This window comes from Centrocercus urophasianus, unplaced genomic scaffold, assembly GCF_019232065.1.
Source record: "Centrocercus urophasianus isolate 14NV4802_14NV808 unplaced genomic scaffold, USGS_Curo_1.0 seq_2, whole genome shotgun sequence".
Classification (NCBI taxonomy): Eukaryota; Metazoa; Chordata; class Aves; order Galliformes; family Phasianidae; genus Centrocercus; species Centrocercus urophasianus.
The window spans coordinates 17370343-17396265 of NW_024884755.1; the positions used below are offsets into that span (position 1 = coordinate 17370343).

Sequence of the window (25923 nt, forward strand, 5' to 3'; positions counted from 1 at the left end):
TCCCACTTCCGATTCAATATTTTTGTTCAGTCTGTAAGTCTTAGCAAAAATTCTTATTTTGCATTATACTGAGGTTAATGTATTAAGCATTTGTATCGTTTGTTACCCTTTTAAGGTTTTATTTCACGACCAAGTCCAGATGAAGTTTTACAATTCATCACTCATTAATCCTAATAGTCAAATGGAAGGAAGGGGAGGTAACTAGAATTAAAAGCCATTGTAAAAATATGCAAGTCAAACTGTGTGAAAATCTTAAGATTCAGAAACTGCAAATCAAAGCGCTTATAAACCAGAAGCTAAAGCCTATTCTACAACTTGTTTATGCTGGGACAACTTGCAGAGTCTCTGCAAGGCTATACTTGATGTTAATTTCTTTCCTGCTTGCAAATTCCAAAATACAAAGTTTAGTATTTACTACTGTAAGCTTTAATGGAGTTCTCTGTGGTCTTCCCTCCTCTCAGCTCAAGCAAAGCACCGGATATTCACCTGGTGGTTTTGCTGAGATCTTTTTCTTTGAGGATTCTATATAAAAGTAATAGAAAACTCAAAGCTGATATTGTTTACTCATACTCCCGAATAGCTTAGAATTTGGAGATTCCTTCTGGGCTATGCGTACAGATGGCTGGATGGCCATACACAGATGCACTTTTTTTTCCATATTTGGGATTTGTTCACATACTGACTGTCCTTTTTTTTTTCCCTCTTCTTTGCAGTGACCTTAACCACAGCACGCAATATGTGCAGGGGCTGGCACTCTGCACTCTTGGCTGCATGGGCTCTTCAGAAATGTGCAGAGACCTTGCAGGAGAGGTTGAAAAGCTCCTCAAAACATCCAACTCCTATCTTAGGAAGAAGGTACTTTTTAATGTTTTGCTAAGTGTTAAAACTTGAGGTTGGGATATCTTGCTAATAACTGGAATGCTAGACAGTTTGGAATGCTGACTGAATATTTGCAAGTGTGCAAGACAAGTTGAGGCCAAAGCCCATGTCTGCGGAGCAAGGATGTGTGTGTAATCCTCTAGAAGGCTAGCCTTCTACAGATGATCTGTTTGTAATTTCTAGGGTACTTTGTACCTTAAGGTTACTGATTGTATTACCAGCACCTGCCTGTTCACAGGCTCTAGCTCCAAGCTTCTAATTGTTAGCAGTATGAAAGAGCATCAATAAAGTATAAATAATTTTGTTCTTTTTAAATATATTTTGTTGTTATGTCTTGAAAAGGTTGGGGGAAATAATGGGATTTTAGGCAAGACAGCAGTGCTGAGACGTATTGCTGTATTCTGGGAAGAGGCAGCGCACTTGATTCTCAGGCAGCTACAATGAGTAGGGTCTTCTCTTGCTTCTGTTCTCTGGAGAAGATGGGCAAACTTTTTGAAGTGTATTTCTGTTTTTCATAGGACCTGTCACCTGAAGGGGAACTGTTTTGTGGGAATGTGATCATATTCAAAGGAAGGAAAACAAGCCACGCATTTGACATAAATTTCACTTTTCACTTCCAGTGCATTATCATTCCCCTCCCTTCTTAACAATGAGACAGGTTGAAGTAGCCCTATTAAATGCAGAGCCATGTAGCAGTTAACATGGCTCTGAAGTGAATAACTTTCAAATGAACTGCTGTTAGTGCAAATGTTACTTTGCAACTCAATGCCTTTTTTACTTTTCAACTGTGGAAGTTTTGTTAAACTCTTCTGTGGTGCTGTTTAGTATCACTTGTAGCAGAGAGTGGAAAAATGTGCTACAAACATTTCAAGCCTCTGTATATCATGAAATTTGTGGTAGTTCCTGCTGTGCTAGGTGTTCACTTCTTGTCATTGTGCTACATACTAATCAAATGTTTTTCCTGTATAGGCAGCACTGTGTGCTGTTCATGTTATTAGAAAGGTGCCTGAACTTATGGAGATGTTCCTGCCAGCCACCAAAAACTTGCTGAATGAAAAGAACCATGGTAATGTGTGAGCGTGCTTAGCAAGACTATACTGTTTTTTGTGTATGGCACACAGTACTGAAGCCTTTTATTTGAAGGGATTTACTGAGTTATATTTTTATTATTTGTTTCTTCCCATTGCTATGCAGTGAGAACAAATGTAATTGAGAAGGCAGGCGTGTATGGCTACAGATTAGCAGCACCTACATGGCATGGATGATAAAAGGAACTCTCAATGTTTTTTACCTATTTCAGAGTGGGTGCAATGGGAAAGTTTTGTCACTTCTATCCAGTACGCTGCCTAAATGAAGTTCAGAGTGTGCTTTTCAGCTTTTTGGGTGATTTCAGCGCAGTGCCATAGGATTATCTGACACTTGCTTAGCAGGCATTACCAGAGTGGAGATGTTCTCTGTCAGGGAAGAGTCTGTCTTCAGTGCTGTTTTAGATCATGATATAGATTCTCACGTTAATTTTGCTTTTTTTGCCAGGTTATTGTTTTAATGCATTTTTTTTTTTTTTTTTTTCAAGTACTTCAGAAGATTGTTTAAAGAGAAATACAAAAAATACTTGGTTAATTTTGTATCAAGCAGTGCTCACTCTTTACAGGCTTAGTGCTTTTGCTTATCTTCAGTGATTATGTGCCTTAAGAAGAGAGTTGGTTGTGCTAGGAGTCCTACAGTAGATGTTACAGCAAGTTTGTCTCCACACAGAGTAGTAAAGTGAAACGTTTCTAGCAGGCCGTGTGTGATATTTTTTTTTTTCCTTTGCCAATGCCTCCAGGTCCACCACTGCAGGTCCCACTCATCATCCAGCCTGTATTCAGGTTTGGGATTGCTCTAACCCCAGTGGTAGGACCTTACACTTGGCCACATTGAACTTCATGAGGTTTGCACAGGCCCACCTCTTGAGCCTGTCTTGGGTGCCTCTAGGTGGTATCCCTTCCAGCATCTTGACCCCACCACGCAGCATGGTGTTGTCTGCAGATTTGCTGACGGTGCATCCAGTGGTTGATTTTTCAACTGTTGTAATTAATTAAATGCTTTGTAACTGACGTGGCTTTTCTAACTACTTTTCAGAGGTGTTTTAACTTAACTAAGTCAGAACACGGCAGTTGACTGCCAAATAGACGGTTTGGCTTTAGCAAGCTGCTGTAGTCTTTCTCCAAACTTGAGGTTTGAGACCTCCTGAGGAAGGCGTAGTGCAGACCACGTAAGGCTGGGTAGGGTATCCAAATCAGAAGAGAAAATTGGGGAGCGTGAGAAACTCAATGCGTACAAAACATTTAACAGTTTGTCCTTCTCAAATCTTATTTACATGTTTGTTTCTGTCTAACAGTATATTTAGTATGCAAGTTTCTTTAAGCAATATACAAGTGTGGTTGATCTAAGACACATGCACTTTGTCATCAACTTTACCTTGGGCACAGCTGAAAGCATCTTTTTTGAAGCATGTGTGAGATTGAAGGGGAGATTGTTTTGTATGATTTGTTTTAATTTAATTGCAATTTTTGCTATTTGCCTAGAGCTAATGAAATTAAGAGGTTTTTTCCTGTGGCTTTTAGGTGTTCTACACACATCAGTAGTTCTCCTCACGGAGATGTGTGAGAGAAGCCCAGACATGCTTGCACATTTTAGAAAGGTAAGTGTGAATTTGGTAACACTGCAGAATTAATTTTCATGGTCTTGTTTTGGTTTTGCTGCTTCTTGATTTCTGAAGTGAAAGCAGTGTGCACCTTCTTAATCCTTACAACTGAAGAATTTAGTTGTGCTACCTGCTTGTTAACAATAAAGAAAAAAAAAGGGAGTGCTGAGTGCCTAGCCCTCTCAAAGAAGGGGTAAGTTACAAAAATTACTCTTGAAGACTGTGTAGTTTGTATGAATCTTTCTTTACAGTTAAGAATAAGTGCCCCCTTTGGCTGGTGTTCCCTTCCGGCTTTTTTGCTCTTTATAGCTAATTACACAGTGTCATCAGGAAGTGCATGTATATTAATTGTAAAGAAGCAGAAAAAGCTTGCACATGCGCTTGAATTCTGTAACCACTGTCACAATTGTATAAGCTCATATAAGAGATATGTGGAATGTTCTCTGAACCTTATCATGTTCAATGGAAGCTTGTCTCTGATGCATGCTATAGTACATGATTTTCCTTTCTAACTTAGAGGTTTCAGTGGCAACATCATTCCCCCTCTCGTAGGAGTGTTTGCTTATTTTCCACCTTAACACACGTTTCCTAACATTTATTGCTGTAATTTGCTGTGCAGTATTATTGCCATATTAAAGACTACCAGACTGTGAAAACGTCGTTGTTTATTTTTTTAATTAATCTGATTTTTGGTCAAGGGAGAAATTGATCAAAGCTGATCAACAGAACTGGCCATTTGCTCCTCTCATGTGTTTCAAAGAGGTTTGTCTATTTTCATGCCCAGTTTACTGTTCTTCACTGACTTGTGTAAATCACTAGGGATTTCAAACAGTTTGTCCTCTTGATGCGTTTTACCACTTCAACATACATCTCTTGCCCTGGTTGTGTACAGCAAAGCAGGAATGAAAGAAAGACTAGGGACATGTGGAAATGAGCCTTTGCTGTCTTATAGGTGGTAGTCTTACTGGTTTAAAAAAAAACCAAACTGCCTCTGCAAAATGTAAGTACTAGGTACTTGCTTTTCTAGCAGTCTCTTTGGTTGTTTATGCTATGAATGATATAATATTGATCTGTCCCTAATGCCTGCTTCATCTGTTTTGTCTCTCTTGTCTGTTTGGAATCCTGCTCTGTGTTAGAACGAAAAGGTAAGGTTTAATTCTTGTACATGGTGCATGCTTACACTGAGTCTGTGATGTTTGCCTCTCGTGATGCAGTACCAGATAATGCCATGTTTGTGATCAATGCTGTGTTCTTAGAGCAGTTGTCTTGTTCAGTGCTTTTTGTGTGCTGGTCTTTTAAGCTGCTTTACCCATATCAGCCCTGGATCTCTGTTGTGGCCTTCTCAAAACACAAACCTTCTTTGCTCAAGCCCTCATCTTGGGATTTTGAAGGATTTTTTTTCTGTATATGCACACTGTAGCTATGACTGCTCTTTACCACTGGTGGCTTTGTGCCTTGCCTTAAATGTAGGGCAGCTGTGGGTAATTCCTTTACATGGAAGGAAGCAGGAGAATTGTGTGGCCATCTGTATGTGTTCTTACGACACTGCCAAAGAACTACTGGGTGCAACTCCACTGCTGGTGTTTTTTGTCAGTGAAATTTGAGTACAGGAGGTTGGTAAGGGGCCCTCAACCAATCTCCATGGCTGTAATGTTTTCCTTTGTTTGCCTTGTCCTGAGTTCTGATAATATTCTTGCATGTTAGAAGGCAAAGCAAATGTTAATCAGGGCTCCAGGAACATTTTTGCAGATCAGTACACTTGCATGTTATTCTTTTGTGGGGGAATGTGTTGCAGATTACCAAGCTTTTCTCTTGAGAGGCTGATTTGAATGGAGTATCAATCTTAAAGGAATCTTTAGTAACTTGTTGTAATCCTATAAGTACCTGAAAAGATTAAATCTCTTATGCCTGATGGTCTGTGAAAGCAGGTGATATATATATATATACTACATGGGAATGTATGCTAAAAATCAACTTGGAGCTAACCTGGTAAAGCTCCCAAACAAAGTTTTGGAAGAATGCTACTTCAACAGTCCTAGCTTCCTTTTTCATGAAGATGGGAGTTTTTTTAATTGATATTTCCTTTTAGGTATTGCTTATCAAGTTGTGGTGGATTTAGTACTTTGAAGATGGAATATGGTGCTCAGACTCCAGCTTAGATAGGAAATGACTAGAAACATGTAAGCTGTAGATATTTGTATAATAGTCTCTAGATGATCAGGCTGAACTTTAAGGAGGAATCTGTAGGACAACTTGCTTTCAAATGCAAGATTTGCTTTTGGACCTGTACTTGCGCAGAAGGAACAACAAGCTAATAGGTACATTTTCTGATAACTCTCTTCTTCACAGCTTGTTCCCCAACTAGTTCGTATTCTGAAGAACCTTATCATGTCTGGATATTCACCAGAGCATGATGTGTCTGGGATCAGTGACCCCTTTTTGCAGGTAAGAAATGATGCTAGTCGTCATTGATAGTTTTGATTTGTGCACTGTGTTGTGAGACATAAGTTTGACAAGATAGTTACCATAGGGCAGCAGTGCTGATTGAAGATTGGCATTGTGTTAGAGTAGGCTGGGTAAATGCTATTCATCTACCTTAGTGAAAGCCACCTGGTTTAAAAAAGTTGCCGTGCTCTATGATACTGTGCTAAGTTGTGGCAAAACGAGAAGAAACAATGAATGTTGGTCTTGCAGGAACGTGCCTGGTTTGACACTCGATGTACTCGTAACAATTTTGGCCTATGAAGAGAGAAAGAGCACAGTGTTCGCCTGAGAATAGAACCAAATCTGCATTACACTTTGAAATAGAAAATTAGTCTTTTGTTTTCTTCTTTGTTGCTGCTCAAGCAGTGAATTTCATGGCCCTTCTGTGAAAGACTTCCATTGAGTGAGGTTTTTCTATTTCTGTCATAGGTGCGAATCCTGCGGTTACTAAGGATTCTAGGGCGAAATGATGATGATTCTAGTGAAGCAATGAATGACATACTTGCACAGGTGAGACCTGCAAAGTTAATCAGCTTACATTTTCTCTTTTCATTTGTTAATTATTTGGATTCAGCACTGATGAAGATAGTGTGGCTGCTTGCCACGCTGGGGTGAGTTTTGTTGCTTGGGGCGCGTATTTGTAGATGTGGTACACTAAGGATTGCTGAGTTTCATTGCTTCTTCTGCAGAACAGCACAAAGGGGATCCACTTTAGAGGTAATGGAGTCACTTTGTTTCTTTCCTCTAGGTCGCTACTAATACAGAAACAAGTAAAAATGTGGGAAATGCCATTCTCTATGAAACTGTGCTGACTATTATGGACATAAAATCTGAGAGTGGACTGAGAGTAAGTTGTCTTTGCTGTGACTTTTTTTGTGTGAGAGCAATTTCTGTAGAAGACACGTGAGGCAAAAAAGCTCTGTGGTTGCTTCTAGATAAGACTTGTAGCCTCTTTGGAAGGTGTACTTAAGGGGTGTAGCAGAAATGCTGTGTCCTGGCCTGAAGCAGTGATTGAGCACCTGGTGGGAAGGCAGGGCCAGCCCAGGGGAGCTCAGGTGCATGCAGTATACTTGAGTGGTCAGAAGGGCTGGAGCCCCTTCCCAGTCCTCACTAAAAGGTCAGCAGTGGTGGTGAGGGTGTCTCACCTGAAGATTCCTGCCTACCTGAGGCCTTCCAAGAGTAAGCAGCTTTTTCTTCCATTGTTTCTGTGTCTGACTATTTAATTTAGACTTGTCCTCACTTGCTGCAGCCTAGAACTTTGCTACCCTGGTGTTACTGCTGTGCTTTCCATCGCATTATAGTGTTATGGGGTGGAGGTGGGGGAGAAAAGGGTAAAAAAGAGAAAAAAGAAAATGAGGGAGGAAAAGGGGAAGGAGAGGCTGGGGGAGGGGCAGCAAAACCTTCCTGAAGACTGTTTTTTCTTGAGTGCAGGAGAGAGCCTGTACCATGTTTGTCTTAGTTTTTCCTTTGCTTAGTCAGGCTCCAGAGTTCTTTGTTATCCTTTTGGCCAAGAAGCACAGTAGTAACATTGCCTTTAAAGTCACCTTAAAGCAATGATGGAGGACTTCTTGGTCACTGACCTTTTGTAACTTTTTCTGCAGGTGTTAGCCATTAACATCCTAGGCCGTTTCTTATTAAACAATGACAAAAATATTAGGTAAGTTGCATGAACTGTGCTCCATCTACGCCCAGCTTAAAATGTCTAAGAAGCAATGACACTAAGACTGTACTAAGTAGAACTTTCCAGGAGAGTGTTCTGGGAATTGTTGTTATTGGGGTGAATGTGACAGACAAGCTTTCTTCTTTTCTTGGCGCTCTCTCTGTCAAAACCTTAACTGTGGCTCTGCCCTTCATAGTAGTCGAATCTAGGAGTGTAAAGTTAATTCTTAATGTGATTTCTTACTCTGGGTGAGTAGCTGGGTTTTTTTCAGTTTTCTGTGTATATTCTGTCTTGTTTCATCTGGTCAGTGATGACATTCAAATCAGAGTGGACAGTGGTGACTTTACAAATTAGACAAGGAGTTGTTTTGTTTTTTTTCCTGTCTGCGTATTGCTGTCATCAAATAAATTAATGCACAACCATTACTTCTTTAATCTGAACATAGAATTGCTGCAACTGCCAGAATTAAGTCACATCTGTAGGCATTAGTATTACAAATCATCATATGGGTGGAAGGCTCTAGCTTTGGGAGTTTTAACTCGCTTAGTAGTTTGTGTGTGATATATGGAGGCCTAAACTTTGCCTTGATTTTTCAAAATGAAGACAGGACATGAGAAAAAACTTTACTTTTGGATGACAGGGCACTGGGGCAGGCTGCCTGGAGAACTGGTGGAATCTCCTTCTCTGCAGATAGTCAAATCTGCCTGGATGCTTTCTTGTACAACCTACTGTAACAAAACTTCTCTGGGGGGGGGAGGGGATGTTGGACTCGGTCTCCACGAGGCCCTTCCAACTCCTGTGATTCTGCAGACACCTGGCATGAGCCCAAGAACTCGGGTGGGTGCTTGTCTGAGCAGCAGGATATCATTAAATGTGTTACTCTTTTGTATGGTAACCCTACTGGAGCTAGGCCAGGTAGCCTCGTGGAAGATCCTCACTTGTTGCTGAGGGGTACAAGAGAGCTCTGTTCTGTTGCAAACGAAGATTAAATGTGGGTAGGTGTACTTGTGCATAGAACTCGAGTGCTTACCTTTAAGTATTTTCTTATATATTCTTATCCCAGATATGTGGCTTTGACATCACTGTTGAAAACTGTGCAGACAGACCATAATGCAGTACAGAGACATAGAAGCACAATTGTGGACTGCCTGAAAGATTTGGATGTCTCCATTAAAAGGTAACTGAAATATCAGTGAAAGAGACAGCCTATGAAGAGTGAGCAGGACAAGAACATATGGGAAAATGACAGGAGTACTGACAGGAGAGCTGAAAATGAGACTAGTATTAATGCAGCATTTGATTTCTACTTCATGTAAGGTAATAAAGGTAATGAAAGCATGCAGCCACTTTCTTTGAGAAGCTGCTTTTACATTTTCCGCCTCTTGGATTGATGGGGAAAGAATTTTTCCATTTGCCTGAACATTTCCAAAATGCAGTCACCCAGAAATGAGCTGGTGTGCTCAGAAGTATCAGCCTTCATAAATTAAGGTCCTAATCAAAACTACTCTGACATGCTTGGTCTTACTTTTCTTTCCCAGACAAACAGTTACTGTCACGTTATCCTGAAGCAATGTTAAAATCTCCAATAAATGATTCTAGATTATATTTAGACAATGGTAGAATTTAATTTTACTAGATTGTTCAGATGATTTGCTTATAAACTGTGTCCTGTTTTGCATTCCTTCTCTGGACAATAGGAGAGCTTGCAGCATTATTCATCTTTCTATAGGAAGACTTTCTTTAAAAAAACAAAAAAAAAAACAAACAAACAAACAAAAAAAAAAAAAAAACAAAAAATAAACAACCCAAAAACCACAGTATAAAGTTCTTCCTCTGATATCTTTTAATCACGTCAGTTGTGTTCTTTTCACTCATTGTAGCATCTTGTTTCCATCAGTTACTCATAGTATTGAATCAGTTGATCACAATTCTAGTGGCCTGTGTGAAGTACTACACTTAATTGTCTAAATCAAGTCTTTCAGACTTCATGTTTGATTCAAATTCCTTATCAGTATTCATTCTGTAACTGGTTGACCCCAGTGCAACATAAAACAAGTGTGTCAGTGATAGGGGCTGCTGCGTCCCTTTTGCACTGCGTGGAACCATTGCATGCTGGGATTTCATTCAACTTGTTACATCATGAACACATTTTATTTATTTTAGAATTGCTTATCCTCTTATATTGACCTTGTCTAACCAATTAGACATGCTGCAGGTGTTTGTGCTAGAAGGCATTCTTCAGATTTGTCTCTCTGAATCAGATCTAGGTTTTTCAACGGTACTACATACTCTAACATGTAGAGTAGGAAACAATTTGAAACTGTCTTTCTTCTGAAGGTTAGTTTTAACAGTTATGAAATGGGTGTAATGTAATTCCATTTTACAATGTTACGCTATCCTAAAAGGTAAATTTTTATCTTACATGTTCAAGTCAGGCTGTCATAGTTTGGTGCCAGAGTCAGTGTGAGGTTAGGCTATGGAACAGCAAAGGCATATCTGGGCTTTGGATGGAAGGCCGCAAAAGCATTTTGCTGATGCCTGTTGAAGAAAGCTTGCTGCAAACAACAGAGCTTCATGTGAGTGCTGTTGGAGGATGAAGCCTTTGAGTGATCCATCGGCAGAGCTCCATGTTGCTGTGCTGACACTCGTGCTGCTGACAATGCACTATTCTCATTGAAGCGATGTACTGACCGGATATCGGAGTCCCCAAACAGCAAGTTTTGCGGTCTGGAACTTGAGAGATAGACATACCTGGTTTTGGGTGACATGTGAAGTATGGCCTGTTTTTGTCATCTTAAACATTGAAGTGCAACTTTGGTCATCGTAGTGTTGTTCAGAATAGCTTTGCCATTTACTTCAAGGCTACCTGTCAGCTTAATATGATCAAATGGCATTATTAGGAACTTTGTAATGGAAGTGAGGCCTGTAATATGATTGAATGTGAGCAATATATGGCTGGAAGTTTTTGATGCTCTTCAGGGATCTTATTCTATTAGCCTATCTCAGTGATGGGCAGAGAATGAAGTTCCTGATAAAGTTGTTCCCTCCATTCCATATTTGATGAGTTTGTGTTCTGGATTACACCGACTACTCAATTGTAAACAATAGTCAGGTTGTTTAGTGAGGCTGCTTTAGTGCATTTTAACATAGCAAATTGTTATGGTTGCCCAGGAATAAATAATATTTGTAGACAGTAGTTTTCATTCAGGAAATGTGGAATGGATGGGAGAGTTGTGCTACAATCAACTGCAGAAGCTTCAAATAGGAGGAACAAGGACTGGCCTCTGATCTTTGTTTATATACAAAAAGTAATGTCAGATAGCGAGGACTTTGTCTAATTGTGATGTCAACTTGTGACAGGGAAGGAATTGAAATCTGAAAAGGGCACTACCATCCTGAGTTCTGGAAATGATACATAGCCCATCTGCCAGGATGTAATAAAGCTTATCAACTCTGATGTGTTCAAAACTTTAATGCATGGAGAACAAAATGGATTTAAAGAATTCTGAAACTGAAGAAATCTTCCTGTAGCTGGTACAAGTTTCTTAGAGGAGTTGTGTCAGACATGACCAATGTTTAACTGTAAATACTAGGACCTTAACACTGATGGACTCTGGTTGTTGAAAGATATTTCTAGCCTTAGGGTATCTAGGGACTTTCGCCCAGCTGCACTCTAGTTTATGGTTTCTGGGGTGGCTGCTTCTTGACCTGAACAAGAAAATGCCATTAATCCTGTGGGAAGAGCCTTCCATAATAAGATTGCTCTTTTAACCCAAAGGTAAGTGTATTTGAGTGTAACTGGACTTGTTTATTTTACTTCAAATTTATTTTACTTCACCAGGAGAATATACTTTGTTTTCTGTCCATTACTCTAGGCGTGCGATGGAACTGAGTTTTGCTCTTGTTAATGGGAACAATGTTCGTGGAATGATGAAGGAGTTGCTGTATTTCCTAGATTCATGTGAGCCGGAGTTCAAGGCAGACTGTGCATCAGGAATATTTCTTGCAGCAGAAAAGTATGGAATCAATTTGCCAATTAATTTTTTTTCAGTTATCAAAATTGTGAGCATTTCTGCCTTGTCTGCCCCCCTCCCTTCCTGAACACCTAAGGGAGAATGGGTTAATTTTGAGGTTATTGTTTTACCCCTGCTGAGGGACAGGAAATACCAGTGCATTGGGGCACACTAATGTTCCCTTGTAGGCAGTCCTCATATCATTAAGCCCATCTAGTTTATTGATTTTTGCTGTTCTTTGGAACAGGTTTTGTGTTGACACCTTGGTCCCTTGCCCCTTCCACATGCCCACTTGTGTTCTCCCCGATTACGTATGCAAATGAGATGATCTCATTAAAGTTGAGTCATTACAATTAACAGCCTGATTTTTAAGTATGTGTAAGGTGTATGGCTGTGCTTGTATATTCATTCAGCATTTCAGTGTCAATGTTAATAACAAAAGGTCAAAGATTAAGTTTTTTTTATTCTAGGAAAAGGTGGGCCAGGAGGAGGTTCTGTTGGCTTTGTTGGCTTTTTTGCTGGTGTTAAGGCTAGCAGTTCTTGTTCTAAATCTTTTCTTATTTTTATCAGATACGCTCCTTCCAAACGCTGGCACATAGACACCATCATGAGAGTCTTAACAACGGTAAGTGAAATTGGCTCTTTTGTGTGTGACGTTGTAACAGCTGTACAGCAGCTTTCTGATTGTTTTTTGTAACAGCTGTACAGCAGCTTTCTGTTTGTTTTTCTTTTTCTTTTTTTTTACTACCTGACTGTTACTTTTTTACTACCTGAATTTCTTTGCAGACTTCACAGTTGAGGTTGGAACTGGAGTAGCATTTCAGCAAATGAGAGAAGAAGGCTTAGTAACTTGGGTAGGCAGTGTGTTCTCTGATGCAGGGCAATGGGAGGAGATGTACATTATTTGGATGAGTGTTTACATTTGCAAAGTTAAAAAGTGAGTCTTGCTTTCTGTGCTATTGTGGCACTTGAAACTGAGAAACCTGCATTCCTCTGAACATAGAATAGATTTCTATATGAAGTTGGTAGGCCTTGAGAGTTGCTCTCGTATGACTCACTTTTATTAAAGTTAACTTCATTCCTTCGACTGCTAGGGAGAACCATTTATAAAGTTACATTCACAAGGCTGCCTATTGCAGACTCTTACAGGTAAGTGGCCAATCCAGTTTGCCAGACTTAGGAGAATTATATGGCGTCAGCTCCTGGTTTTGGCTTGCTGAATTTTCACTTAATTGACTTAGTTGGGCTCATTTAATTTCTCTTTTGAGTGGTTATGTTTTCAGTGCTGGAGGGAGCGTCCTAACAAAACAAAATGTTGAGCAGCATACATCTTTCCTTTAGTGCTAGTGCTAATTTCTGTGCTGATGTGGCATAGAGCCTAGTTTTGAAGAAGTGATGAAAAAGCTGCTCTGTACCTTCAGAGTTTGTCTTAGTCTTCCATTTAACAGATAAGTTTTTCTATAGTGTTCTCGTTCTTACGTGGCATAGAAATAGAACACTATTTTTATGTGTATATCCTATCCTCTTTTTGTCTACAGTATGACTTTCTGTGGATATAGCTGAGTGCTTTGGGAGAATGTGCTGTTTTGTACTTCAGCAAATCTGAGTTTGCTCAGTCACTCACAAAGTACTTGAGGATGATAAGATTGATTTTTTTTTTCTTTTTTTTTTTTTTTTTTTTTCTTTTAAACCTGTATGAATCATGTGGCTTTGAAGGATGTCAGCAGTTGTCGGGTGTTACTGAGAAGTTGTATAATGAAACCTAACAGTTTGGTTTTTTTCTCAAATACATGAATGTTCTTGCAGGCAGGAAGTTATGTTCGTGATGATGCTGTTCCCAACCTGATCCAGCTGATAACTAACAGTGTGGAGATGCATGCCTACACTGTGCAGAGACTCTACAAAGCCATCCTTGGTGATTACTCTCAGGTAATACCTAATACAAGTTTCCTTACTGCACTGTAATAAACATATTTGCTAAACATATCAAGGTAAGTCAGTATCATGCTGTCTAGTTCCAGTGACAGATTGCAGTGTGAACATGTATTCTTTATGGACTTGTTCTTTTAATTTTCTCTTAAGGAATTCTTGATCAAATGAAATACCTCTGTTTCTTTTGCTATAGAGAATTTGAGTACGCTGGCTCTGGAAAATAGTGGTTTATGGCTTTTGTACAGGAATGCATTTATCTCTGAGGTGTCTGATTTTTGTTTATTGATTCTTCCAACAGCAGCCACTGGTTCAAGTGGCCTCCTGGTGCATAGGGGAGTATGGAGATCTTCTGGTGTCTGGTCAGTGTGAAGAAGAGGAGCCAATACAGGTACAGCCTGAGAAGGTGCAGTGTATACTTGGCTGAGGCTGGATCTGTTTGATGGCTATGTGAGTGGATTGCTTGCAACAGTTAGTGGTGTCTGTGATAGAAGTGGACCTGGGAGTGTGAGCTCCTTTCCATGCTACTGGCATGGACTACATAAACGTATCCAGCTTTGTCTCTGAAGAATGCAGCTACGCTAGTCAGAGTAATGTGATTTTTGGTTCTAACCCAGCTTGCACAGTGTCAACTGGGGTTTTAACTCTGTATTTTGATAACCTTTTTTTTTTTTAAAATATGTGGAACAGGAACTTTATTTTAAAGTAAAATATCGCAAGACATCCATCTGTATGTATCTGTTTCATATACTGCATACATGCTGCATGTTAACAAAGTTACTGGGGAGGTAGGAAGTGCCCATTAAGCAAGATAAATTTTTTACAGTATACCATGGAAGGCTTGCTGCAGAGCTTCTCTCTAAGCCTAACCTTTCTGTACCTTTTCAGGTAACAGAGGATGAAGTTCTTGATATTTTAGAAAGCGTTCTGATATCTAATATGTCTGCATCTGTTACACGGGGCTACGCTCTTACTGCCATCATGAAGCTTTCCACAAGGTTCACCTGCACTGTCAAGTGAGTTCTCCTTGATGTTCTGCGTAGGATTTTGTTGCAAATATGCTGGCATCAGTTTGCCTCAGTAGAACTACTCTTTGGACATATTCTGTTTCTGTTGTCAAGTCATCTTATTGGCTTTTACAGTTCGTTGCTTGCAGGCTGAAAGACTTCCACCAGTTCATACTGTTTTTGGATGTTCTCTGCTATGTGGGCAATTTATGTCATGATGTCCTTGCTTGAAAACTTATTAATGGGAGGGAAAACCCTTACTTTCAGTGGATTCCTTCCGTTTTTATTTGTTTTGTTGGGAAGAAAAATAGCCTTATTTTGTATTATGGCTTGATTGTGGGTCATCGAGCTTTGGTGTGGTATACCTTGTGGTGATATATTGACCACCTGCTGACTGCTGAGGAGAAACAGGAGCAGTTGAAAAAGTGATGTTGCACAGATAATCGAGGAAAGCAGCAGTGACTACCATTTCAAATCAGTTACACAGCGCGCCTCTTCATCGTAGGTCAGTTAGTGTCTTCTGGATGATGCATGCTAATTTCTTGCTCTTTGCTCCTAATCCCAATTTGCTCTTTCTCTTTTTGTCCTTTCATTTTCCCCCCAGTCGCATTAAGAAGGTAGTTTCCATTTACGGCAGTAGCATTGATGTGGAGCTACAACAGAGGGCAGTGGAATATAACGCACTATTCAAGAAATATGATCACATGAGGTAAGTACTGATGAGTTTTGGTGTTCGAAAAGGCTAATAACCCACCCTGATCTCCTACGTAGTACATGCAGAGAGCTTAATCTGGATATTCTGGTAAAATTACACAAGAACTGCAATCCCTTCCTGATCTATTACGAAGTGTTTTAAGAACTTAGTATATCCTGTGATAAGTGTTCCGAGATCACAGGCTTGCCCTTACAAAATGCTTTTCCCATTTTGGGCTTGAAGTTGGCTGTTTCACTTTGTGGTAGGACTTGATGATCTTTCCCAACGTGAGCAATTCTGTGATTTAGGTGTTGAATCTTAAATGTGCTAGCTGAGCAAGTGCCTGCAGGTAGCTTTTGCCATGCTAACCTTACCAGTTGTTAGGTTCAAGCTGATCTTATAACACTTTTGGAATAAATGTGCAGAGATCCACTGACCTTTTTTTTCCAAAGCTATGCTCTGAACTTGAGGTAATTCTATCACAGAGTCTGAAAGCCCGTTGTTGGGGTTATTGGCACTGCAGATCTCATTGAGCCTGAAAGATGTTGGCAGTGTAACTTATTCACATTACATGCAGTGCTTTGAGGCCTGGTCCTTGAGGGTAATGGCTTTTCTTGCATTATACGCTGGTGTTCTCTGTATCACTTTTTCTTTGTTGTGTTGAAGTCAGGATTCGGTGTCCTGTGCCTCTTCTCCTTCAGTTTCTGTATGCTTTCAGGAGGGTGCTCTTGAGGACCAAGCTTACACTTTCTGGAAACTTAAATTTGACTTATGAGAGCATGGTGGTTTGTTTTTCCAACTTTGTTACCTGTTTCAGCCAATCAGCTGACCTTCTGATCCAACTGAATATGGAGCAGAGCAGTCAGATGTCCTGCGTCTGCAGTTAATCCACGTTTGCTCAGTCATTTAATCTGCTTTGTTATCCTAGCTCCACTGTGAAAACTGTCCAGTACTAGAAGAAAATAAGGATGTATTGTTTGACTGTCAGCTGACATTTAATATATGTACACTGGCAAAATATGTCAGGGATCATTTTTGACCACCTGTAGCTGTCATATAGTCTTACAGTGCCCCTGCAATGGAGCTGAAAGGAAGAGGCGGGTTGCGCTGTGTATATCTTCTCTTGAATGTTTTGAATGCTTGGATTGGGATCCAAGAAGATGGCACAGTATAACTATGTCAGCTTCTTTCAGGCCAGCCCTGCTTGAGAGAATGCCTGTAATGGAGAAAGTCACCACCAATGGCCCTACAGAGATTGTACAGACCAATGGAGAGACAGAAACAGCGGTACTGGAAACCAAACCTCCACACTCTGGATTGCAGCCTGGTAGCCAGGTAATGGAAACTAATCTAGCGTAAGTTTCCATTGCCTGTCAGCTCAGAGTGCTAGCCACTGACTTTTCAACAGTAAACTGAGGCAGCCTCCCTTCCTGTCCCTGCCTCGTTGTAAGCTGTGGCCTGGTGATCAATTGTGTCACATTTCTGCTCTGATGGTTCTAGTGCCAAGAACAGATGTGTGGAAGAGGTTATTGTAGGGAATGTAAGAGCATGATGGGATAAATCCATGTGTTCCCCAGCCTGTTTGTATCTTCAGGCTCCATCCCTGTGGTTCCAAGAAAGCGGTGGCTTGATCTCTTGGAACCATAGCCAAACTAAGAACCTTTCTAATTAGTCAGCAGCTCTGGCCTTTAATCTGAGAGCAAGTGAAATTCATCCTGTATATAAGGGGGAATCAGCAGAAATATGAATATGTAACTTTTATTTTCTCATTAGGCAAATGATTTGTTGGACTTGCTGGGGGGGAATGATATAACACCTGTAATCCCCACTGCACCTACAAGCAAGCCAGCCTCTGCTGGTGGGGAGCTCCTTGACCTACTGGGAGACCTCAACCTAACAGGTGAGTAGGCTTCATCTCTTGAAAGTCTATGTAACCTCATTCCTGGGGTGGGTCAGGTTGAGCGCTGAAGATGAGAGGGCTGGCTTGTTCATCACTATTAAGTCCCTGTCTTCGTGACTGTTCTTGTCAGGCTCTGTATTAGCACACAGGTGGACATCAGGGGATGGCATCAGAGATTGACAATGTTTAGACAGTGGGACTTAAGTATTTTCCCATTCCCTTCTGGGAACACAGCATTTCCGGAGAGAATAAGATACAAGAAATTACTGTGTTTGAATGCCTGCTAGCTCAAGAGGAGCCAGACCTTGTTGAATAAAAGCTGAGAAGAGGCATAACATAAATAGCTATGTGTAGAGCTTCATATATAGAAATAGTATGTATTGATATTTGAGCAGTTGAGTTGGAGGAGTAATTACCCTTCATTCTGTGACAGCAAAATCTAATAATTATCCAACATTTCTTGTAGGTTCCCCAGTATCTGCCCCTGCACCCCAGATATCACAGCCTCCATTCCTGCTTGATGGACTGTCATCACAGCCTCTCTTCAATGATATTGCTGCAGGTTAGGGACATCTGAAACCTTAGCTGAAGGTGCCACAGCAGAAGAGGAAACAAGGGGTAGTAACGGAAAGGAGATTTCATTGTGAAGTGTGACACACACATTGGAGCAGGAGGGGAGGTTGTTTAATCTACAGAAGAATTTGTGTTCTGGGGTAAAGGAAATGAGTTCTGTGATGCTGAGAACGATGTCTAGATTCTCAAGTCTGCTACTTTTTTGCTTTCTACAGGAATCCCTTCAATTACTGCATACAACAAGAACGGGCTGAAGATTGACTTCAGTTTTGAGAGGTCAAACACCAACCCCAGTGTCACTGTAATCACAATACAAGCCTCCAACAGCACAGAGCTGGACATGACAGATTTTGTTTTCCAAGCTGCAGTACCAAAGGTAGAACAACTTAGGGCAACTACAGTGACAGGTAGAGGGCCAGCTGCAAGTACTTCCTGATTGGTGCTTTAATGTAGACAGACACATGCAGCATGGGTGAGCTGTTAAAAGGTTCTCATCATGCTCAGTTTAGTCATAAATGGAATGGAGGATGGGCTAAAATGATCTGCTCTGATCAAATCTTATTTTAAAATCACCATTTTAGAAGGTTGCTAAACTATGCCCAGGAAAATGTTGGTTCAAAAAAAACCCACCACCACACCAACAACCACAACAAACCTTTCTCTTTGTTCTTAGTTTCTAGGAAATGTACTGTACTCTTTGTAGCTATAAATACATGGAAAAAAGAAAACCCTTTGGAGCTATTAGCTGCTTGTAAAACTTGAAGTGAGCTCCCACACAGTGATCATTAACTGTTCTCCTTAAAGCATTTAGTTGTCTCCTGTTGGAGTTAGCTGCAGCTTGAAACATGAAGATGGGGACTACTAGTTTGTAGTAGAGCAGGACTTGATTGAAGCGTTGAAATTTGGGAAATATTCACTTTCCAGAGTTTCACTTCTGGAATTTACTAATGCTCTTCCTTTAGTTTGGAATTTTCCTACCTGCCACAGGAAGGAATGAGGGAGAGAATGGGCCTCCTGAAGTTAGAGATGTGCTGAGCAGTGTTGGCTGTTCCACCTGAGAGTCAAAATTGAAACAGTGCATCACTGCTAATTTTGATAGACCGCAGTAAGCCCTCATCTCTCATACTTGTGCCTTCTGGATCTCTGTGTGGAAAGATGGTGGGCCAGCAAATATTTTGTTCTTTGCAGGTCATGAATTGAAAAACTGGTTGCTTCCTTGTGTCTCTGTACTGGCAGGACTTAATTTTTTTTAGTGCAAACAAATCAATTAGTTTATATTTGTACTTGATTAAGCACCAACTTGCTTTCGTTTTGTTCTTCAGACATTCCAACTGCAGCTTCTGTCTCCTAGCAGCAGTGTCATCCCTGCATTTAACTCGGGGACCATTACACAGGTCATTAAAGTCCTGAATCCACAAAAGGTGAGTGATCCTGAGAACTGCCTGGAAGTTGTGCATTGGGAAATTATGTGTTGTAGTGAGAATGTTTTTGTTTAGGGCTAAGAAAATATTCTGAAGAAAAATTTGTAAAAGACAGGAGGTTCTGGGCAAAGATTTGGCTTTCTGTTTGTTTATACTTCCTAAGCAGACTCTAAAAAAGCCTTGACTTTGTGGATATTTGTTGCATCAGTATAGTTGTTAAACAAGTTTCTAGATCTTTCTAGAGGAGCAGAACCTGGTGTTTTTTGGTGTAGGAGTGAAATGGAAAGATGCTTGCTTTTTGGATTTCAATATATTTGAAGTTCCTTCTTGCTGTCTGCAGGGGGCATTTCTTGAAAGTTGATTAAAAAAAAAATAGCTTAATCCATAATCTTAACCAGATTGTCCTTTTTCTTAAGTGATGTTGTTTAATATGTTGTGAGTGTATTTTCAAATAGTTGAGGGGAAGAGTATTTTGCTGTTATTTATCATAATTCTGTTTGTTCTATAGCTTTCATAGGTAAGTTTCTGAGACTGAGGATAAAAATAAACTTGAGAGGAGAGAGGGATATGGCCCACATGTCCTCCTTAAGAGGTTTAACAGTGAGGTGGAATCAGATAGAAAAGTGCAAATAATTTTATCAATTTTTGGGGCGGTATTGACATTTTTCTGACGTGTTTATTTCTTTATCACTCACTGTTCTAGACATTAAGTAGACTGGTGTGCAAGTTTAAAAAATGAAATTCTTAAGTCTTAGCCAAAGATTTCATCAAAATAACTGTCTTCCTGTGCACAGTTGCCCTGATCTCCCCTTGTCTCTATACAATGTACTCCTCTCAGGCTCTATAAGACATGCGGGTAATTATTCTGTCTCACACAAATCTGATATAAATTTCCATGTGGGTTCTAAAAGTTATAAACATAAGGGATTTAGAAGCTTTCCTGTGGAGTGCAGGAAGTTGGAATGTATCCTTCTCATATGGGTCTCATAAGCTGAAATGTGCATCCTTGTTGGGACTTCCATCTCCCGTGAATCCTTGAGAATAAAGAGCTGCAAGCTAGTATTTTGCTGCCCTCTGCTGTTTCCCACTGTTTTATGCCTCTTCATGTGTTCAGTGCTTAGTGTCCTTTAGATTGCTGTTGACCTCAGATTCAGCTTTGCGAGGGTCCCATGCATGAGATAGTTGAAGTTACCTCAAATATTCTGGAAGAAACAACCTCAACTTTATTGTTTAGGAGGTAGCTCTGTGTTTTTTCGGTGTTGTAAAAACTGTTGATGTGGTTGTGGTCTGTCAGGCTGGACTGAAACTAAATGGGGAGAGTTATGGTGAGCAGACTGAAAGATCTTAGAGTGTAACTCTTCAGAATAGGTGAACAAGGTTATACTCTGACAGTGGCCAGTGCACTCTGTACAATGGCTGGTTACCCAGAACAGTACCAAATACAACTTCTTTAGCGAGAGGCTGGTTGGAGCTGTCTGTGTCCTCCTTTCCTCCCTTTCATTACCCTTTCTGCACATTTTGCTGTAGACTTTGGAAGGGGGAAGGGGGGCAGCAGTGAAGAGAACAGAAAATGTGAAGCATGCTGTGCTCTGGCTATTATTAAGATCATCCTAGTGTCTGGATGGCAGCCAAGCAACAGTGTAAGGCAGTCTGAGCTGTTCTGCCATTTAGCCACAGAAGGAGGAAGTACTGTTAGAGATGATATCTGTAGTCTTTCTTGGGCTATTTTGTCCAGTGCTACTGATCTGTGCAAGTTTCCAGACTGCTGCTTCTCTGAGTCAGCAGCACAGGAAATAATACCTTTCTCCATGTAAGCATAAGTGCTGCGTAGCAAAGTCAGATCTGCCTCCTGCTTTCTTCCATGGTTAATTGTGATTGCAAGACCGTTACTGTTATATCTAAGGACCTCGATGTGGATGAGAGCAGGGCCAGTGCCCAGGGAAAGATGAATAGAATCTGTGCTATAGTTTTTCTGAGAAAATTTTTACTTGACCTGAGAAGTACAGTGGGCAAGCAGCATCCTACTAGATTAAGCATTTATCTGCGTTGTCATAGCTTACTCTGCACATAATTCCTGCAAGCTTTTGTGGTGAGGAAGGGTCTGTGTTGTGTTTTCTCAGGGGATGTGGGACAGGAAGCTGGAAAATATGCTGACCTTTGTTGAAGACCTGAATTTGTGTTTGTTTCCTTTTCTCTTGTAGCAACAACTACGTATGCGGATCAAGTTGACATATAATCACAAGGGCTCAGCAATGCAGGATCTAGCAGAAGTCAACAACTTCCCCCCTCAGTCTTGGCAGTGAGGCTCTGGCACCATTCTTATTCTCACCCCACCCAATCAAAAGAACTCTGGGAAGAAGGTTGTGATCCTTGGCAGTCCCCTAAACTGCACCATGGGCATGGGGAACAGATGAGACCTGCTGATGAGGAGGAATTTTCCTGAAGTGATTGCTGACTTTGAAGCATATCTGTTGAGACTAATCTCCTCTCCTCTGCTGATGAGGCTGGTGGCTTGTGGAGGCTACTCTGCACTCCCTCACACATGCATTCACAGCCAGAAGCAACATTCCCTCCCTTCCCTGCCTCTCTACCCCCAAAGAAAAAACAGCCTGGTGTTGGAAGAGAAGTCTGGAATTTCTTGCAGGGAAACTTTCTGTCTCTGCAGCAAGTGAACAACTGCCCCTTCTTTCTGCTGTCTTTTTTTTTTTTTTTCCCCTGGGATGGTCAAGTTGTGTTTTCAATTGTTACTAGCTGGATTATTTTCAGGCACTTTCATCTGGGGCTCAGAATGGGAACTTGGAGAATTTTAGGTCACCTTGCCTCTTTCTTACTGTATCCCCCATGTCTAAAGGGACTGGAGGCTTTTTTTGGCCTGTTCAGTGCATTACTGTATACACACACCTCTTAGTTATGTGATACTTACCAAGAGCAAGTCAGGCCTTGGGACTTCATCTGCAGACCTGGGACAGTGCAGGAAAGAGGTGCCGGTGAGGCTGATTAAAATTGCGTTGGTGCTGTACTTGGAAATGAAGACCTTACACTTGAATTTTCTTTCTTTCCATCAGTGGCTGCAGCCATAGAGATTCAGTCTTCTGTAGCTTCCCCGGAAGGTATGGTGATGTATGAGATGTAGCGATCTAAGAAGCAGCTGGTTTTCTACCACAGTTGATTTCAAAGCCTTTAGTTGTGGTTTATGGCAAGAAAAGACACATTCAATTTTGTAGATCAGTCTTTGAGCAAAAGCTCTGTTGCCTGCTGGGAGACGCACCGGAGACTATGCTGCAGAGTTGTTCTTAGTTATTCCAGACTTTCTCCCCGGTTTAATTTCCAGAGCCTGTTGTAGACTCCCTGGGTTCCATTTGATTTACTTCTGACTGGGATATTTGTGTTGTATCTGTAACATTGGCACTGAAATAAAGACCATGCGGTTTAAAGAGACCTTCTCCCATTTTGTTACTTAATTCATCCTTGTAGAAAAATCTGTTTGTTAAGGTGCAGACTGAGAGTGGAACTAAACTGTTTTTTGAACGAAAGCCAATTATTGGAGTATTTGAATCCAAAGATGTTAGGTTTGGTACTCTTCTGAGCTTAAAGTTGTATCCAGTTATGCTTGCCAGTGTCAACTGTTGTTGAGGTAGTAGAGTTCCATGAATTTTCATGGAGGTGATGTATAGGATGTATAAAGCACAGTGACAAAACTGTTCAGGTGTTCAGCACCATTCAGAGAGAAAGAGGAAAAGATAGGCCTTAAGTCTTCATTCGTTAGCGTGCTGGTGAATTGAAGGTACCCCAGCTCCCAGCTGCAAAGCTTTCTCAAAAGAAACAAATGGCACATCTGCTCTGTTTCTGTTGCAGGACTGTAAATACATGGTGATCATTTTGTGCTCTGTCAGCCCTTTGTGTCTGCAAAAGTACAAACACTAAGTTCCAATCATTGCTGGCAATATTGCAGGCATGGTGTACAGTGTATTTAGGGAAAATCAAAGACTTATTCTACCCTTGAATCCATAGCAAGGGAGGTCACTAGAGGTTGTTCTGTCTGCTTTGGTTTTAACCATGGTAGATGATATAAAGTAGAACTGACTTTAATTTTTGATATGTCCAGTGGAATAAGTTTAGTTTCTCTTGGAAGGCTTTTTTGCTACGTTATTGAGAGGACCGGGTTGAGCCTTCACCAAAGAGTTTCATTATTCTGTTGGAACTGGCATCATTATAGAGTTATTAAAAACGAGCAAGAGTGATGTGTGACTTGTTTGAAGCTGATTCTGACTTATTGCAGTGTCTTGGTTGGGCTAGCAGTGCCTCAGATGGAACCATAATGATACAGGCAGTCTTGGAGAAAACAGCTGAATCAAAGCCCTTTTCTGGATGCTGAGCATTTACTTTTGTTGCTTTTTACTGCAGCTGTGACTGCTTGACACAACTGGCTCAAACTCCATAGTGGTGAGTGTGTTTGAATGTAGTCCCCAGTGGGCTCTGAGGGTGTCCCAGGTATCAAGCTAACAGGAAGTTTTTTGCCTTAGTTCCTTAAAACCCTTAAGGTGTCATTCTTCTCAGAATTGTGTGTGGTATTGAAAGGTGGTGCACCTCCAGCTTTCCATTCCTTTTTGCTGAGAAGAGCACTGTTGCCAGAGGATTAGATGGGGAGAAAGAAGTACATGGTCCCTCACCTGGCCAGTTCATTGCAGTGTGGCTGGAAACAACTGACCTTGTCCCTCTTACATTTGTTTTTTGTACTATAGAGCAGGTGGATTTTGTTGTTGGTCTCTGGAAAGCTTTCAGGGTAGATTCCTTCTCTACGCTTGGATCCTTCAGCCACCTGTACACATATGTGTTTTGTGTTTTGGAAAGTATACTCTGTCGTATTTCTGGGTCAAGCTCAGGGAGATGGTGTGTGTACCTGAAAGGCATTCAGCTTGAAACCGTCTCTTGGCCATAAAGTACTTTGCAGCTGAATGTTCCTGTTGTCCTTGGAGCTCTCTACCTTCCTTTCTTAAAAGATTGAGTACTAACATTATCTCTAGAAAGAAGGCCAGGTTACATGTTTCCTTATTTGCGATGCTAGATACTATTACTTCTTTCCCTAGGTACTTTCAACCTTCATGCTGCTGCTTTGTCATGCTGGAGAATACTTACTTAATGCCTCAGAAAGCACTCTGGGGACAAGGTGAGCCTTTATTCCACTGGAATGCAACAATTTAGGTCTGGTCAATGGCTTTCTTCTTTTAGTGTAAAGAGGATATAAGAGGAGCAAGATGGAGAATTTGTGGCTGACCTTCATAATGTGGGCTCTGCAGGCTGGAGCTTGGAGAAATTGTCTCCTTTGGTTTGTTTATTTTCCAAGCAAATAAATTTTGAGGAAAGGACAAAGTGGGCTGTAGTGATCCAGAAGGGAGAGGAGGCATGGGAAGATCCTAAGGTTTAATTTAGTCCACTTTTTTTGATGGGTGGCCTTGAGCAGCATTTTGAAGCAATAGCAGTGAGGGAACTGCCACCCATACAGTATGTTGGATAGGCTCTGAAGCAGCTGGGAAAGGTGACTTCCTTCATCCTTCCACCAGCACTGATACTGGCTGCAAGATGGGACAGCAAAGATGGCTTTCCTCTAGGGTGGGGGTTGGGGGGTGGGTCTGGTGGTGTACTTTCTATGTTTGTTTTCTGTTTGGGGACTGTAGTGGAAGGACCTACTGCGCTTCTTTCTTCTGGACTTTTACTCTGATCCTGTTTGTTCCTTTTCCTACGTTGTAATACTGCCCTTACGTAGAGTACCATCCCACCTCCTTGACAATGTGAACAGAAAAAAAAGAAACAAAAAAACCCACAAGATCAAATGAGCAGCAACTCCTGACCAAATTAAACATAAAAACATGCCCATTGAGCAGGGAGCCTGGTGGCATTCTAACTTCTGCAAATCTATTTTTGAGATGTGAAAAACTTAAATGCTAAGTCTTAGGTGAGTGAGGAGCTACATAACCGATGTAAACACTTACATGGAATGCATTAGACTTCTGTGTGTACTGTCTTTTGGTTGAAACAAATTATGAAGTGACTAATAAAATGAGTCAATATTCCATGATTTAAAACTGCGCCTTGTTGCTTTTTGCAAGTAGAGTGGAACAGCCTTTATCAGTTCTTGTTTGGCAGCGCTAAAGGCAAGTGATATGAAATTATCAAGGGCAGAGTTTGAAAAGCTTTTGGGAAATTTTGGAGAGTAAAATGAGCAGGCAGTTTAAAAACCCTAAAAAAGGTCAGGTCAAACACCACCCTGAGGGACAGCTTGTCAGCTGCTGCCAGCAGTACATGTCCAGGTGCTCACAGATAGGATGAGATCTGAACAGATGTTTTTCCCTGCTGGCTGCAGGTGCAGTTGGTTAAGGTTCCCTTGCTGATCTCCAGAAGTCTCTTTTGTATGCCGTGTGCCACTGAGACAAGGACTGTTACGATCTCAACCGTTAAAGCAATATAGTTGCCTGCTGTAAGATAGTCACAGGAACTTTAGATACTGTGTGTTTTCCAATACAATTCCATGCACAGTGAAGGTGCGTGCTGGGAACACACGGAACCTTCACAGTAAGCCTGATTGTCAGTCAGCTCCTCATTAGCTAGAGCTCTCCAGGTCCTCTCCTTGGCAATTCAGAAACGTGTCTGTCTGTGTGTCAGCGGATGGTGTGTGGCTG

The 25923-nt window shown here is 40.9% G+C and overlaps 1 protein-coding gene and 1 non-coding gene across 4 annotated transcripts in view; both read left to right on the forward strand.

Moving 5' to 3' along the window:
• Positions 1-22684, forward strand: part of AP1G1 (adaptor related protein complex 1 subunit gamma 1) — a 40644-nt gene extending 17960 nt beyond the window's left edge. For all 3 annotated transcript variants that reach the window (XM_042821844.1, XM_042821847.1, XM_042821846.1), the window contains exons 4-24: positions 714-855; positions 1849-1945; positions 3486-3562; positions 4702-4710; positions 5915-6010; positions 6479-6559; positions 6798-6896; positions 7651-7706; positions 8773-8886; positions 11585-11725; positions 12293-12347; positions 13529-13651; positions 13953-14042; positions 14540-14667; positions 15263-15367; positions 16546-16687; positions 17126-17252; positions 17719-17814; positions 18041-18201; positions 19148-19246; positions 21448-22684. In XM_042821844.1, the coding sequence (XP_042677778.1) occupies positions 714-855; positions 1849-1945; positions 3486-3562; positions 4702-4710; positions 5915-6010; positions 6479-6559; positions 6798-6896; positions 7651-7706; positions 8773-8886; positions 11585-11725; positions 12293-12347; positions 13529-13651; positions 13953-14042; positions 14540-14667; positions 15263-15367; positions 16546-16687; positions 17126-17252; positions 17719-17814; positions 18041-18201; positions 19148-19246; positions 21448-21549 (2140 nt within the window). In that variant the 3' untranslated portion in view covers positions 21550-22684. The remainder of the gene's footprint in view (positions 1-713; positions 856-1848; positions 1946-3485; positions 3563-4701; positions 4711-5914; positions 6011-6478; positions 6560-6797; positions 6897-7650; positions 7707-8772; positions 8887-11584; positions 11726-12292; positions 12348-13528; positions 13652-13952; positions 14043-14539; positions 14668-15262; positions 15368-16545; positions 16688-17125; positions 17253-17718; positions 17815-18040; positions 18202-19147; positions 19247-21447) is intronic.
• LOC122162030 lies at positions 10289-10375 on the forward strand. The gene has a single exon (XR_006169395.1). It is a non-coding gene; the product is annotated as a small nucleolar RNA SNORD71 (small nucleolar RNA).
• Positions 22685-25923: the final 3239 nt, after the last annotated feature.